This window comes from Scyliorhinus canicula, chromosome 1, assembly GCF_902713615.1.
Source record: "Scyliorhinus canicula chromosome 1, sScyCan1.1, whole genome shotgun sequence".
Classification (NCBI taxonomy): Eukaryota; Metazoa; Chordata; class Chondrichthyes; order Carcharhiniformes; family Scyliorhinidae; genus Scyliorhinus; species Scyliorhinus canicula.
Window position 1 is genome coordinate 293,616,212 of NC_052146.1, and position 17,431 is coordinate 293,633,642.

Sequence of the window (17,431 nt, forward strand, 5' to 3'; positions counted from 1 at the left end):
ATGATTGGGCGCTTGGGAAAGTGCTTGAAGTTTTTTTTAAAAAGCAGAGTGTTGTGAAATAAGATGAATTGGATAAATACTTGAATGGGAAAAGAGTGGGAAAATGGGATAAATTGAGTCACTCTTTTTCAAAGAGCTGACACCAGGATGATGGGTCGAATGGCCACCTCCTGTGGTGTGTTGCTCTCTGTCTTTAATCACTGCACTAGCCCTCCTAGTACCCTGTGTGGCAATCCACTTTTGAACAAGACTCCCTACCCAAGTGGTTGTAGGGTGCACACGAGTACATTATTTGAAGATTGCTGTAAAGAGAGACATGTTGCTGAAGCTTTTCATCTTACACTCATCAGGACAAGCTCCAGAATGCCAAATTTCAAATAATCACACCAATTTATACTACAGGAGAAAAGGATGCTGATAGGTTGGCAAGTTGACTCTGGCTGAAGCATTGCCATGGAAAAAGCCACAAGGAACAAGAGGAATCCCCCAAGCTTCCTGTCGTACAAGTTGCTGTGATCGTTTGAAATTTGACATTCTTGCGTTTGTCCTAATGAGTGAAGGATGAAAAGCTTCAACAACAAATCTCTCTTTTCAGCAATATTTGAGTTCCATACTACCAGGCGGCTTTTAAGTACATTATTCGTTTCTGATCTATTCAAGGAATTGTGCGTGGATCCTGTTTTACAACAAATATTCTGCAAAATGTTACATTTACAAAAGCTTTTTTAAAAATTTGATGCCTTTAATTGCTCGAGAGGAAGTTCAATTTTCTCCCTCCGTTCTGTGCAGTCCTCATTGCCATAATTGTGGAAAAGGATGAGGGATTTAATTGGAGACGTGCGTGATGGCTCTCACGGTTTTTGTTCCACCAGCCCTACAGCAAGCTGCCATTTGGCTGATGTTTTCATTTTCCACAGTTGTGTGCAAGGATCATGACTGAATCTAGGGTTGGTGCCTGCAGCTAATCATGAGTGATATGTAGTCCTGTGTATCAGCGTCTTTTGAAGGTTAATTGAAGCTTCTGCGCCTCTGTAGAGGGGAAAATAAAGCAAGAAAGACCCAAAGTGCACAGCTCTTTCTCTGATAGTTGACCTTCGGGTGAACCCAGTAAAGGTTAGCTTGTAGATTACACCGAATGGAGGCAGTATATTTTCTGTAAAATCATGATTGCCCCTTTCATCAGTAATAAATGGCGTAGCTAGAAAACACTGCTGATGGCAAAGCATTGTTTGGCATTGCAGTGGAGGAGTTCTATTCTGTCTTTTTGAATTTGGCTGCAGCCAGTAGCTTCCTGTTGGTGAGGTGGGCGAATTAATAAAGACATTTTCTTTCTGCCTTTGCAACAACAGACAATGGAGCTTCTGAGAAGCTCCTTGCAACGTTTTACTAGGTTGAAGGTGCTATATAAATTCAAATTAATGTTGCTCATTCTCAACATTTAGCATCATAGAATGCCCTAAATGATTTGGGCTAGATAAAAACCGCTGTTCAGTGCTTCTGATAAAGTTCACAGAGTGTAATCTGTTGAATAATACATACAAGGCGCATGTAAAAAATTAATGCAATGATGGCTCGATGAAATATGATCCTCTGCAAAGTGTCTTGCGGATGATAACGGCAGCAATTTATTAAAATTTATATGCTGTAAGCTGCCTCATTTGAACATTATGTGACACCGATAGATTTTAACAGCTTTCAGTTGGTAATGTCCTGGTTAACTAAATTACAGATGCTTCTCCTTTTAGTCGCTTAACTCTTGATTGGTGGTTGTTGAAGACATCATAAATCATCGGTGCAGATAATCATATCGCACCCTGATGAGGATTGAGGGAAACCACGAATGCCGAATGCTTAGCAAGCACGGGTTTGTCAGAATCACAGTTGTAGCCACGTAAGGCACATTGAATGTAACAGAGATGTCAACCCGGACTCGATGGTTACACTCTTGCTACCGAGTCAGTGGGTTGTGGGTTTGAGTCTCGCTTCAGAGACTTGAACCCACAATGCAGCCTGACGTCCAGTCGTGAGGGAGTGCTGCACTGTCAGAGGTGCCGACTTTCGGATGGGATGTCAATCGCAAGGCCTCGTCTGCCCCCTCTGGTGGGCGCAAATGATCCTACAGTACCTCTTTGAAGGTGTGCAGGGGAACCCCCCCTGGTGACCAGGCCAATACTTGTTCCCCAGCCAAATATTGCTGAAAAGAAAAAACGGATATCGGGTCATTGCCGCCCATTGCTGCTTGTGGGATCTTACTGTGTGAAAAGTGGCTGCTCACATTCCACTTGTAACTTCAAGTGATGTCATTGGCTGTAAAGCATTTTGGGGTGTCCTGAGGTGGTGACAGTTGATATATCAATGCAAGATTTAGATTTTTACTTCCCCCACCTCCTTTCTCATTTTCTTTTGAAGTAGCTTGCTTGTGGCACCATGGTGTAGAGGGGATAATACTTGATGATTAATCTGGTTCACCACTTGGAGAATCCCCGGTTGTAACTGTGTTATTTTGTGGGAAGGGGAGATGACCAGTGTGGTTACCCTCAGGAGGATGACAGAATTGAGACTGAATTTCTATTTGAGCGTACTCGTTACTCACAACCTCCAAAAATGACGTAGATAATTACGCAATAATTTTAGATTCTTGGCCGGGGGGGGTGCAGAGAAATGTTAATTTCACTGTTGTGATATTCCTGTGAGAGAGTATGTTAATCAGAGTAAGTAGCCAGGATGTAAACCATGTGACCAGAAGTCTTTGTTCGGAGGAGCTTTCAGTTTAGTTAGCAGTATGTGATGTGAAGGAATTGCCGCTGTCCTGTTGACGATACCTGTTTAATCTTTATAGTAATTCTGTGTGCTGAGCAATCCTGTGCTACATCTTCAGATAAACCAGACCTATGTTTAACTTTCCAGTCTATAAAAGCAAATTACTGCGGATGCTGGAATCGGAAACAAAAACGGAAATAACTGGACAATCTCAGCAGGTCTGACCGCATCTGTGGAGAGAGAAGGGAGCTAACGTTTCGTGTCTGGATGACTTTGACAGAGAGTGATCCAGACTCGAAACGTTAGCTCCATTCTCTCTCCACAGATGCTGTCAGACCTGGTGAGATTGTCCAGTATTTTCTGTTAATGTTTGGCTGACCACTCCTCTGGGTACGTTTGTGTTAAGCAAACATAGAAATACAATATGATGGCAGCAAGGGGTGCCTCTAAAATAAAATGATGAAGATTTGAAGAACACAGGAAGGCCACAGATAGGATATTGTGCTTTATGAAAGCTGTATAACTCATTACTTTTGAGACAATAGGCTAATATCACAAAACCTGTCATCACTCACCTGTGATCCAGCCACAATAGTAGGCCTCTGGTAGCAGCCTGGACACCGCCCACCCCCACCCCCCAGGATCATCATGACACCTGCAGGCCTGTTCAGGAACAGGGGGTTGGGGGACATCCAAGACTTTCCATCCCTGATGTTTATCCAACAACTTCAGCAGAACGTTTCACACGGCCGGCCTGGAATCTGAGGCTCCTCCCCCTGGATTGGGCCCTCCTAAATGAAGCCTAAATTGTAGACTGGTTATTCCGCGTGAGCCGTGTGGTTGGTGGTGGCGGGGAAGATAGTGAGAAAAATACGTGGGTCACACCTTGCCAGTTGATGCTGGCGATGAGGGTCATCTCGGCTGTCATCGGAATGGGACAGGAGGAGACCATTTGGTGTTTATAACGCTGGAATATTCTCACAGGGACCGAGGCCGCATGCTCAACTAATTCCTCCCTTTTCATGCGTGGTTTAAATGAAATTTTTTTAGGGGGGGGGATAATTAAGCTGGAATGTTCGATATTGTAACCCATTGATTTATTAAGAAGGTGCGTGTTGCCACAGAAATGACCCCTCTCCAACCATTCCCCTATCGCTCTCAGTTTGATGCAGCAATGTTCAGATGCCCTTGAGTGATATCATACTCCAACTCAGTAACTCATCGCAGTATCCACGCGGAGATCCTCATGGTCGAATATGTGGGAAATTGGGATGTAGGGATTTATGTGCGGCAACTGTTACTGAACTTCGAGGACCAATGCACTTTTGCATTTTCTGCCCTCAGGTCGAGAAATTGATCTCGAGACAATTACGTTTTGAACCTTTGTGCTTGCTCACAGGTATATCTGCTCTTGGCCTTCCAGTGATTTGAACCAGGAGGATACTAAACCGGCCTTTGTCACTGTCTGGGTTTCACCGCAAAATAAGGATTTCCATTTCTGCACAGCCTCTTTTGCGTCCTCGATACCATGTACCTCCTTAGCGACTGAGTTAGATTGGAAGTGTATCCACCTCTGTTCTGTTGGCAAACCGTGCCAGCCTACTTTTCACAGGATATACGGCATCAAAACCACCAATTCGGCCCACCTACTGCATGCCAATGTCCATGCCCCAAACCAAGCCTCCCCCCATTTATCCTCATCTAAACCTCACAGCGTAATCCCCTACTTCCTTCTCGCTTGTCTAGTTTCCTCCCACGTACTTCTGTACGAAAGGTCGCGTATCCTTTGTCCATAAATCCAAAAATTGAACAGATCCAAAACACACTTTTTTTTTGAAGCTCCTTGATATTCAGCAAATGAAATCTTTGACCCAAGTTGCACAAACCTTACCAACCGCACCCGATTATTAGTGTGGGATGTCTGGCTGTTTGTCTGCGCTAATTACCTTGTGACTTTTGAGGTGAACTTGTTGAAAAGGAACTTATAATAGGCATAGTTATTATCCTGTGATATTTTCCTAGCCATTTTACTTTGATTGATTTGATTTGATTGTATTTGGTTTATTGTTACGTGTACCGAAATCTATTGTTCTGCATACAGTCCAGACAGATCGTTCCATACATGAAAAAACATAGGACAGACGATAAATACGCAATATAAATACATAGGCACAGGCATCGGGTGATGCAGAGGAAGTATAGTACTCCTCTATAGTAGAGGAGATGTGTGAAGAGATCCGATCAGTCTTTTTTTAACTTTAATGACTTTTTTGTTTCTTTTTATTTTCAAGAGAAAAGAGACCCAGACAGCCAATCGCTTTCCGATATTATTTTTTTTTTTTTAAATAATTTTTATTGGAATTTTTTACAGAAAATATAAAAATATAACAACAAGTATAGCACCAAGCAGTAATGTGCAACTAACAGCCCCATAACACCCACAATTCCCCCCATACCGTAACATCACATGTATCACACGCCTCCTCCCCCCCCCCCCCCCCCCCCCCCCCCCCCGGGTTGCTGCTGCTACTGTCCCAGTACCCTATCGTTGAGCCAGAAAGTCGAGGAAAGGTTGCCACCGTTTAAAGAACCCTTGCACCGATCCTCTCAGGGCGAATTTAACCTTCTCAAGCTTAATGAAGCCCGCCATGTCATTGATCCAGGTCTCCACGCTTGGGGGCCTCGCGTCCTTCCACTGTAGCAAAATCCTTCGCCGGGCTACTAGGGACGCAAAGGCCAGCACACCGGCCTCTTTCGCCTCCTGCACTCCCGGCTCTACCCCAACCCCAAAGATCGCGAGTCCCCATCCTGCCTTGACCCTGGATCCCACCACCCTTGACACCGTCCTCGCCACCCCCTTCCAGAACTCCTCCAATGCCGGGCATGCCCAGAACATATGGGCATGGTTCGCTGGACTCCCCGAGCACCTTACACACCTATCTTCACCCCCAAAGAACCTACTCATCCTCGTCCCAGTCATGTGGGCCCTATGCAGCACCTTGAATTGGATGAGGCTAAGCCGCGCACACGAGGAGGAAGAATTAACCCTCTCCAGGGCATCAGCCCATGTCCCGTCTTCGATCTGTTCCCCCAGTTCCCCCTCCCACTTCGTTTTCAGCTCCTCTACTGACGCCTCTTCCACCTCCTGCATAAGCTTGTAGATATCGGATATCTTCCCCTCCCCGACCCAGACCCCCGAGAGCACCCTGTTGCTTTCCGATATTATGATCAGCAAGACTACACCATTAACAATGAAAGAATTAGCGGTGGAGTTAGTTGAGGGAGAAATGGTTGGCCAGGGCACCAAGAGAATCATTTTCCCTCGCTCTTCCCTGCAGCATGTTCTTGCACGTCGGTTTGACCTGAGCAAGCAGGTGAGGCTTGGGTTTAGTGCCTCATCTGAAAGACAATACAGCATCCTCCCCATCAGCTTAGGTTATGTGCTCTGGTCCTCGAGGTGGGCCTTAAACCAGAGGCCTCCTGACTCAGAAGTTCAGTTTACAATCACCGGGCCTGCATTAAAAACCGAGAATCTGTCACTTAGTCTGTTTTTGAAGCCTAAAGAGAGTTTCGATGAAGATTCTTCGAATCTAGGTCATTTTGCAGTGGCTATTTATGGAGCTGCACACATGCAGTCACCGTACCTGAGGTGCAAAACATAATGAATGTGCCGAATACTCATGAGTCTCAAGTGCATTTGACTTAGATCTGTCTTGAAGCTATGTTTGAATTATTGTTTTCAATTTTGGATACCCTACTTTCAAAATGGCATTGATTAATTAGAAATAAATAGACTTCCATCAAGCAAGGAAGTTAAGATGAACCTTTCTTTATAAAACAAGGGCACCGTGGTTAGTACTGCTGCCTCACAGCACCGGGACCCGGGTTTGGGTTCAATTCCGGCCTTGGGTGACCATCTGTGTGAAGTTTGTACTTTCTCCATGTGACTCCATGGGGTACATCGGGATGCTTCAGTTTCCTCCCACAGTCCAAAGATGTGCAGGTTTGGTGGGGTTGCAGGGATTGGGTGGGGGAGTGGGCCTAGGTAGGGTACTCTTTCAGAGGGTTGATGGGCCGAACGGCCCCCTCTGCACAGCTACGGTTCTATGATTGCTTCAGCCCCAACTGGATGGAGTGTTGTGTTCAGTTCTGGGCACCGCATTTTAGGAAGGATGTGATGTGAAAGCTTTAGAGAGGGTGCAGAAAAGATTCACGAGAAGGTTCCAGAAATACGGAACTGCAGTGAAAGCTCAGCAAAATGGTCAAAGGGGTTTCGAAAAAACATTTCGCAAATCTGGTCCCCAGATGTCTTTGTCCCCTTTCAAGGCAACCAATATTGATTTACCTCGGCTGGTGTGAAGTTGGAGATGTGGAGCTGAAGGCAAACTTCACCTTGTGACTTGGGGTTGCCAACCCGCCAGGATTGGCCTGGAGTCTCCAGGAATTGAAGATCAATCTCCAGGACCATGCTGTGTGCAGCCCTGGAGAAAAGAAACTTCAGGACGTTGCAACAGATTGGGTTTTTTGTTGTTGTCATTTTCTTTGAACATTTCTGTTTACCAGATATAAAAATATTGAAATAGGGGCCGATCAGATCAGTTGTTTGACCGACAATCAAGCATCATCCAATCTGGGTAATGAATCTCCTGACTTTCTAACCAGTGTAGGAAGGCCATACGTCACAAGGACGGATTGTGTTGGCCGTCTAATGGCTGGAGCGTGGGGGAGCAAGTGTGATGAAACCTCCAGGAATGCATTTAGTCACAGTTGGCAACCCGAAACCAATCGTGTAAGGAACGTGGATGCTTATTAATGAGTTAAGGGGCTTAGAGGGTGACAGGCAGATTACATCTGGGTCTCTGGAACTAAACTCCCACTTCCCACGTGCAGTTTCTTAATGAGACGTTGAAGCAGGCCGGTGGGGAAAGGAAAAAGAAGTGGCCGTGATCACTCATGTGAAAGATTGCTGAGCTGAGCAGTCCAGCCACTGAACCGTTTCACATGGAGGTACTTCAGCTTTGATTAACCATAAACTGTTCAATCGGAGAAGCAATTCTCGATGGTTTTACGGGTGGCTTTTATCTGTTTGTATGGTGGGACAGGTAAAACCAAAGATATTTCAGTGTGAAAGGTGCAATTTGACCAAAGTATTAGCATTATTGGAGGTTCAGTGCTGCTCGATGGATCATCTTTGGATTCTATGCCTGCGCTGTTTTGTAGCTCAGAGTCAGGACCGTTCCCACAAGTATTACCTCTGCTCCTACCTTTCCACCTTTGTGCAACGGTGCAGTTAGAATTAGCGCATCAACTCCTTTCGATGTGCCGGTTAGTAAGGTCAACAGACTGCCATGTTGGTGAGGTTTCGCCGTTCCGAAATTTCCTGGATTTTCCGTGTTCAGTTTCAAATGGGCTGCATTTCTCAAAAGTCACTTTTATTTTGCCTTTCAACGGAAACCGAGCAGCAATTTATTTAATTTGTTCATGGGACGTGGGAGTCGCTGGCTCTGCCAGCATTTCTTGCCCACCCCTATTTGCCCTTGAGGGCCGGTTGAGAGTCAACCACATTGCTTTGGGTCTGGAGTGGAAAGCAATTGAGTTTGTGGGTGGTCAGCTATTGCTGTTCAAATCGAGGTCACTTTGGAATTTTATCTCGCCATGTGTGTATATAAATAGAAATTTGCTTGTCCCATTTTATAGCAAGCTTTTAAAATTCCTGTTATTGATTGCTATTTTGAAATATAAATATCCGAGCAAGACTTATCTTCCAAAGACTTTAATCACCCGGATTGCACAATATTAAACTGTATTCAACCGCAAACCCGTCCTCTTTTATTGGGTTAGTAATATATCTTTCTCTTCACAGGAAGGAATCTCTGCTGCGTTGTTCTCAATGCAAGATGGCAAGATACTGTAATGCTACATGCCAGGTAAGCTGGACAAGGTGAATATTGACGATATTAACGACACTGTCAGCCAATAGGTTGGAGACAGGATGTAGGAAAGATGACGCCCAATTTATACACAGCAAGCTCCCACAAGCAGCGACGTGATAATGATGACCAAGTTGACGAGGGGAAATTGCCCAATTATCTCCTTTCTGGCTGGGTCTTGCGGTATTATGTGCAGTATATGCACCATAGAAAGCATCCTATCGGGCTGCATCACAGCCTGGTATGGCAACTGCTCGGCCCAGGACCACAAGGAACTTCAGAGAGTCGTGAATACCGCCCAGTCCATCACACGAACCTGCCTCCCATCCATGGACTCCATCTACACATCCCGGTGCCTGGGGAAAGCGGGCAGCATAATCAAGGATCCCTCCCACCCGGCTTACTCACTTTTCCAACTTCTTCCATCGGGCAGGAGATACAGAAGTCTGAGAGCACGCACAAACAGACTCAAAAACAGCTTCTTCCCCACTGTCACCAGACACCTAAATGACCCTCTTATTGACTGACCTCATTAACACTACACCCTGCATGCTTCATCCGATGCCAATGCTTATGTAGTTACATTGTATATCTTGTGTCGCCCTATTATGTATTTTCTTGAATTTTGTTTAATTCCCTTTTCTTCCCATGTACTGAATGATCTGTTGAGCTGCTTGCAGAAAAATACTTTTCACTGTACCTCGGTACACATGACAATAAGCAAATACAATCCAGTATCAAGATAAAATGCAGGGGCCCCGAGAGGTACTTGAAAAAACAGGCTACTGATTTTTGATGTGCACCAGTTTTTAAAAAAAACTTGTGGATAACTGAAGCTGCGTTGCTATGGTGGTTGAGGTGTACCTTGGGAGTATAAGTAATTAGCACTGGTTCGCAAAGGAACTTAGAGAGAGAGAGAGACAATTGGTTATATATAGCCCGAGGGAAGGGGACACTGATAATTGTTGAATTCCGTGCTCAACAACTCAACAAATAGTGGCCTCCGATTTAACTGTCTGATAAACCTTGGGTCGCAGGAGTCTGACATTGATCCACATCTGCTTCATAAACAAAGGTGGTGCTTTAACCAAAGAAGCAGCACTTTGGCAGGTCTTGTAATGATTTTGAGTGTTTGCAGCCAAATAAATTAAACGGAATGTAGAAATAAATGGCCAATTTTGAGGGGATGTCTGCCTGTTACTGGAATTGAACGAAAATAGAGCAACCTTGTTCTGTCTCGGCTCTACAACAGACTGAAATGTCTCGTCAGCACAGCTAATGGTCCCCGCTGTCCAAAATAATCGTTGATTGTGTGCAGCAACCAAAGATGTTTCAGCGTGAAAGGTGCAATTTAAAAAAACAAAGTATTGTAGTGATTGGAGATTCAATTCTTGTCGCTGGACCATCTTTGGATTCTACGCCTGTCCTGTTTTGCAGCTCCGTGTCAGGGCTGTACCACAGGTACAATTTTTTTTACAGAATTGCCACATTGCAGGAGGAGGCCATTTGGCCCATCGTGTCTGCACGGCTCCTCAAATGAGCAATTCACCGAGTGCTAATTGCTCGTCCTCTTCTCCGTAACCCTGCACATTCTTCCTTTTCCGACAACGGACTAATTTCCTTTGGAATGCTTCGATTGAACCTGCCGTCGGCACACACTCGGGTGGCACATTCTAGACCCTAATCGCCGGCTGTGTGAAAAGGTCTCTCCTCGTGTCGCTTGTGCGTCTTTTAACAAGATATTTTACCACAGATTTTGTAAAAGTAGACAGAACGCAGAACAACTTAAAAGCAGGCCAGACATGTCCAGCTGGACTTTACAGCCGCCACCCCCCCCTGCACACACGCACAGACACAGACACGCACACACACAGACTGTGTACTTTCAGCGGGGGTGGGACATGCAAAATATAATGGGTGGCGTGCCCACCTTTTTCCCGCCCAGCCCTGACCCATTCACCCTAATATGGGGGGGGGGGGGGGGGGGGGGGGTAATGGTGCCCACTAGATTGCCCAACTCCCACTCCTTATGCCTATTGAGGCTTTTGACCGCCCAGTTCAGTGGAGGTTCGCGGTCACCATCTGCCCTGACTGTCATACAACATTGGACAGTGTCAGATGGGCCAGAGTGTAAAGGGTGTTCCACCAACGCGAAGGGTTTATCTCTATCAACAATGTCTAAACCTCTCATTTTATAAAAAAAACTGCTGTTTTGAAAAGGTAGGAAGGAAGCGGTGGTGGGGATGGTGGAACGGGGTGGGGGGGTGGGGCAGATCAATTGGGGATGATGGATGCCCTGTACATATCGGGGTATACCATTCCCCCTCCTGAAGCTGTCACCTTCTCACCCCCTCCCCCCCCCCCCCCATTTTCATTCCCCTTTCCCTTACCTCCTAAATCTGCCCCCCCCCCCACCCCACCAACCTTCCTCCCTCCCCTTCCCCAGCCCCCACTCCCTCGGGTGCCTGATCTCTTCCCGCCCTAAAACCCCAGGTCTGGTCTCCTTCGGAATCCCATCGACAATCTCCACGATCTTCCCTGCAATCCCAGTCTGATGTTGCTGTGACCGCTAGAGCGGCCGACCAATCAGATTCACTGGCACATCTTGAGGGTGGGACTTCCTCCCATTGAGGGGGCGGAGGTCCGACCCTCAGCCCGTTGGTGCCGTCCCCACCATGTTATCACAGCAGTCAGGCTTTGTAACAATTGTCCACAAATCCAGCGCGGCCACTTCAGCTCTCGACCTTGCTCCCACACTGCCCCTTTCTGTCCTCGGCCTGCTGTAGTGTTCCAGTCAAGCTGTGCCCAAGCTCGAGGAGCAGCACCTCATCTTTCAACTCCGCACTCTGCATCCTCTGCCTTCACCTTGACGCATTTTTGCTGGTTCCGTCCTGTTACGTATTGTAGCCAATGCCCTCATGTGTCGTGTGTTATCTGATGATTATGCGGTGACATCATCAGAGGCACTTTCCAGATTTCCCTCCCTTTTGTGTGCTCTGAGCAAGCAGAACCTCTGCAACAAACTCAGGCAACTGGTTAAATAACGTACGGTGTGGCAACTTGGTTATACTATAACTAAAATTAAATGCCACAAACACAGCCAGGTGCAATTTAACTAAATGGGAACAAAATCCCGTAGCGAGCACGGAGAAACACAACGCTGTTGAACAGCACTTGGGTTGGATAGGGGGTCTAGTAGGGAGTGTACAACCAAGGCCGCACACAGCCCCATTTTTTGCACTGAGGTGCTCCGCTTGCAGAGTGCTACCCCTCAGTGTAGCGAGAAATCGGAACACCATTTTTAAATTGTACCCTGATCTCTGGAGCCCCCCAACACCCACGCAGGGCACCCCCTGCCCCCCAACACCCACGCAGGGCACCCCCTGCCTGATTGCCGATGTGTGAATGCCAGCCTGGCAATGCCAACATGGTGCCCTGGTAGTGCTCCTGCCGGCTGGCAGTGACACCTGGAGACCTTGGCAGTGCCAGGCTGGCACCCAGGTGGCACTCTCAGGTGCCCAGATGGCACCAGCAGTTCATCCTGCCCAAAGGGCATTTACCTGGGGGCCACTGATGCCCTGCGAGATCCCTAGTGCCAATCCGTCTGGTCCCCGTTTGTGGACACCAGTACTAAATGCTGCTCGTCCAAGGTAGGTGAAGGGGATAGATCCCAACGTCTCGGGTGCCTCGGAAAACAGCATATTACAGTGAGACGAGCTGTCTCACTCGAATGTGTGTGGTGAATTATAAACCTAGTAATTCACACTGTGTTCTATTATATGTGTTGTGTCTATGTAAGCTCGGTATACGAGCCGTTGCGCGGCTCTGCCCATAGGGGGAGATGAGGAGTTTGTACTGGGCTCCACCCTTGGCTCCGCCCATGGCTCCTCCCACTAACCGGAAATATAAAACTCTGCAGTCGTGAGCCTGCTGCCAGTTCATCTCGTCGCAGGCAGGCTCTGTTGTGAGATTATTAAAACCACTGTTCACTTCCAATCGTGTGTCTAGTGAATTGATGGTCACATCAATTTAATAATCTTAGGAAACTTGAACAAAACTATTATGGAATCAGCTCTCAAACCTGACCGACTAAAACTCGACCCGCAGGCTGCAGAGGCGAAATAAATCTTTCTACACTGGCTCAGATGTTTCAAGGCCTACCTGGTTGAATCAAGCACTTCAGAAACTACAGAGGAGCAGAAACTTAGCCTACTGCACGCAAGGGTGAGCCACCGTATCTCTACTCAACTTAACAGTACTTCCTCGTATACGGAGGCCCTGGCCATGCTCGACTGAATGTACGTGAGGCCATCAACGAGGTCTACGCGCACCACATTTTTACAACCCGCCGCCAGCGCCCCGCGGAGTCGCTGGAAGACTTTCTGCACGATTTAAAAGCCTTTGCTCGGGACTGCAATTTTCAGGCTGTAACAGCCGCCCAGCATATGGAACTCGCTGTCTGTGATGTATACGTTGAAGGGCTCAGGTCCAACTATGTGCACCAGCGGTTGCTTGAAAAAGGGGCCCAGAACTTGGAGGACACTGTAGAGTTAGCTACAACTATGGAGGTCTCGTTATGCAGCCTCACCTCGTTCCCCGCGGACCAGGCGACCCCATCATGGACCCCCGACCAGCGACTGCCCCAGGCCTGCGCCGCACGGCCACCCACCCACTACGCAGCCCCAGCGTGCCATTTTTGTGGGCAGCCCCAACACCCACGGCAGCACTGCCCGGCCCGCAATGCGACCTGCAGCAGCTGCGGTCCCAAAGGACACTATGCCCGGGTCTGCCTGGCGAAGAAAACCCCCACTCCAAACTCTCCCGCAGCCCAGAGCACTCGCTTCCCAAACACGCAGGCCCCGAAATGCTGCAGCCTGTATGCCAACTCCGCCCCCACCTGACACGTGCGACTCAAGGGGGCCACCATCTTGGCAACCCTCCTCCACGCGGCCGGCCACGTGCGACTCATGGGGGCCGCCATCTTGGACGCCATCTTCCTCGCCGCCCGCCACGTGCGATCCACGGGGACGGCCATCTTGGGATCCATCCTCTTCAACCTCTGAAACTCACCTCGAAGACTACGACCTCATTGGACAGTCATCACGAGGCCACTCCAGCACAGCTGATCGAGCCGCCGACTACCCGCAACTCAGCGTGGTCACGTTGGACCAGTCGCGTCCGAAACACCTCCGCAACTCGATGATGACCGTTAAAATCAACGGCTACAGGACACCGTGCCTCTTCGACTCCGGGAGCACCGAGAGCTTCGTATACCCAGATCTGGTAAGACGCTGTTCGCTCCCTATTTTCCCTGCACGGCAGATTATCTCCTTGCTTCGGGCTCACACTCTGTTCACCTCCAAGGGCGCACCGTCGCGACCCTAACGATTCAGGGCGCCAGCTACTTGAACTTCCAGCTATACGTACTCCCGAACTCTGCGCCCCACTCTTACTGGGACTCTACTTCGAGCGCAACCTCAAAAGCCTCACACTCAGCTTCGGCGGACCCCGACCTCCACTCACTATCTGCAGTCTAGCGACGCTAAAAATCGCCCCCCCCCCCCCCCCCCCTCCACTCTTTGCTAACCTCACTCCGGACTGTAAACCCGTAGCCACTCGCAGCAGGCGGTACAGCCTGCAGGACAGGGTGTTTATCAGAACCGAGGTCCATAGGCTTCTACGTGAGGGGATCATAGAGGCCAGTAACAGCCCCTGGAGAGCTCAAGTGGTGGTCGTCAAGACTGGGGAAAAATTCCGAATGGTAGTGGACTATAGCCAAACCATTAATCGGTTCACGCTCCTCGATGCGTACCCACTCCCCAGGATTGCAGACATGGTGAATCAGATCGCCCAGTACTGCATTTTCTCCACGGTGGATCTGAAGTCTGCATACCACCAGCTCCAAATCCGCCCGGAGGACCGCCACTACACGGCGTTCGAGGCCGATGGCCGCCTCTTCCATTTCCTCCGGGTTCCCTTTGGCGTCACGAATGGGGTCTCGGTGTTCCAACGAGCAATGGACCCAATGGTGGACCAGTACAGGCTACGGCCCACGTTTCCGTACTTTGATAACGTCACCATCTGCGGCCATGATCAGCAGGACCACGACACTAACCTCCATTGATTTCTCCAAACTGCCCAGAAACTTAACCTCACTTATAATACGGAGAAATGCGTTTTCCGCACGACCAGGCTAGCCATCCTCGGCTATGTCGTAGAAAACGGAGTCCCGGGCCTCGACCCGGACCGTCTTACAACTCCCTCTCCCTCATTGTCCCAGGGCCCTCAAGAGGTGCCTGGGATTCTTCTCGTATTATGCCCAGTGGGTCCCTCAGTATGCGGACAAAGCCCGCCCACTATTTAAGGCCACACTCTTTCCTCTGTCAGATGAGGCTCGCCAGGCCTTCACCTGCATCAAGGAGGACATCACCAAAGCCGCCATGCAGGCGGTGGATGAATCCGTCCCCTTCCAGGTGGAAAGCGACGCCTCAGCGGTCGCTCTCGCAGCCATCCTAAATCAGGCAGGGAGACCAGTCGCCTTCTTCTCCCGAACCCTCTCCGCTTCGGAACTTCGACACTCCGCAGTCGAAAAGGAAGCACAAGCCATTGTGGAAGCCGTACGGCACCGGAGGCACTACCTCGCAGGTAGGAGGTTCACCCTCATCACCGACCAAAGATCGGTTGCCTTCATGTTTGACAACTCACAAAGGGGCAAAATAAAAAATGATAAAATCCTGAGGTGGAGGATCGAATTCTCCATCTACAAGTACGATATTATGTATCGACCGGGGAAGCTCAACAAGCCCCCAGATGCCCTGTCCCGTGGCACGTGCGCCAGCGCGCAAGACGACCGCCTGAAAGCTCTTCACAATGACCTCTGCCACCCGGGGGTCACCCGGCTCGCCCACTACGTCAAAGCCCGAAATCTGCCTTTCTCCACCGAGGAGGTAAAAGCCATCACCAGGGATTGCCCGATCTGGGCGGAGTGCAAACCGCACTTTTATAGACCAGACAGGGCCCACCTGGCAAAGGCTTCCCGGCCCTTTGAACACCTGACCATCGATTTCAAAGGGCCACTCCCCTCGACCAATCGGAATGTGTACTTCCTGAACGTCATCGACGAGTTCTCCCGCTTCCCCTTTGCTATCCCGTGCCCCGATATGACCTCCCACGCAGTCATCAGAGCTCTGCACAGTGTCTTCACCCTGTTTGGTTTCCCCAGCTACGTACACAGCGACAGGTGTTCGTCCTTTATGAGTGACGAGCTGTGTCAGTACCTGCTGGACAAGGGCATCGCCTCGAGCAGGACTACCAGCTACAACCCCAGGGGGAACGGGCAGGTGGCGAGGAGAACGCGACGGTCTGGAAGACCGTCCTACTGACCCTCCGGTCCAGGAATCTCCCGACCTCCCATTGGCAGGAGGTCCTCCCCGACGCGCTCCATGCTATTAGGCCCCTCCTATGTACGGCCACCAACCAGACCGCTCACGAGCAGCTATTTGTGTTTTCTAGGGGCACAACCACGGGGGTTTCGCTCCCAGCATGGTTGAAGACACCAGGCCCGGTTCTCCTCCGGAAGCACTTCCGGGCACACAAAACTGACCCACTCATAGAAAGAGTGCTCCTACTCCACTCCAACCCTCAATATGCTTTCATCGAATACCCTGACGCCCGTCAGGCCACTGTTTCCCTCCGGGACCTGGCGCCTGCAGGATCCAACTCCACTACCCTGGCCACCGAGGTACCCCTCACACTACACCCCACACAACCCTCCGCGCCCTGTGCCCCCGCACCTATAGGTTCACTGCCCATGCTCCTCGCCCCTGCGCCTATAGGTTTCCTGCGCTTCCTGTCGCCTGTCGAACCAGTCGGGTATGAAGCTCGGACTGAATCACCCCTGGATCCCACTATCGTACCCTCACCGACCGTCACCACCCAGCCACCCGAAGAGGCTGCAACCCCGGCGCTTCGCCGATCCCAAAGGACGACTCGGCCGCCGGACCGGCTCAATTTGTAGAGACATCATCCCCGCCGGACTTGATTTTTTTACAGGGGGTGAATGTGGTGAATCATAATCATAGTAATTCACACTGTGTTCTATTATATGTATTGTGACCTTGTGGGCTCTGTATACGAGCCGTTGCGCGGCTCTGCCCATAGGGGGAGATGAGGAGTTTGTACTGGGCCCCACCCTTGGCTCCACCCATGGCTCCTCCCACGGCTCCTCCCACTAACCGGAAGTATAAAGCACTGCAGTCGTGAGCCTGCTGCCAGTTCATCTAGTCGCAGGCAGGCTCTGTTGTGAGATTATTAAAACCACTGTTCACTTCCAATCACGTGTCTTGTGAATTGATGGTCTCATCAATGTGCTGATTTGCCAAAACGTGATCTCGGGATGCATGGGATTTATATCGCCACGTCTCGTGGAATAGATGGCGGAACCTCCTCCTTGCTCTGCTGGTGATCTTGGAGGCGGGGAGGGCACTGGATTAGGCAGGATGGCGACATACCTGAACGTAGGCAGTTAATGACCACCTTAATGGCCTTGTCTGGCCGCCCCCGCTGCTGGCGGGTAAAACCATGTAGTCAGCTTCCTGCCTCGGGGCAATTCCTGGTCCAGGGATTTGACATCAGGAAGGGGGGGGGGTGTGCTACTGAGAGCCACATCCCTGCCATTGTTGCTGAGCCCCTACCCCCCCTCTCTCCCCGCGAACTTCCCCACTCCCTCTTGGGATTTCAGT

The 17,431-nt window shown here is 49.5% G+C and overlaps 1 protein-coding gene across 3 annotated transcripts in view; it reads left to right on the top strand.

Annotated features, from left to right (window-relative positions):
* The window catches only part of smyd3 (SET and MYND domain containing 3), an 894,585-nt gene that overhangs the window by 186,392 nt on the left and 690,762 nt on the right, over nt 1–17,431 (top strand). For all 3 annotated transcript variants that reach the window (XM_038815506.1, XM_038815488.1, XM_038815496.1), the window contains exon 2: nt 8,624–8,687. In XM_038815506.1, coding sequence (XP_038671434.1) covers nt 8,658–8,687 — 30 coding nt within the window. In that variant the 5' untranslated portion in view covers nt 8,624–8,657. The remainder of the gene's footprint in view (nt 1–8,623; nt 8,688–17,431) is intronic.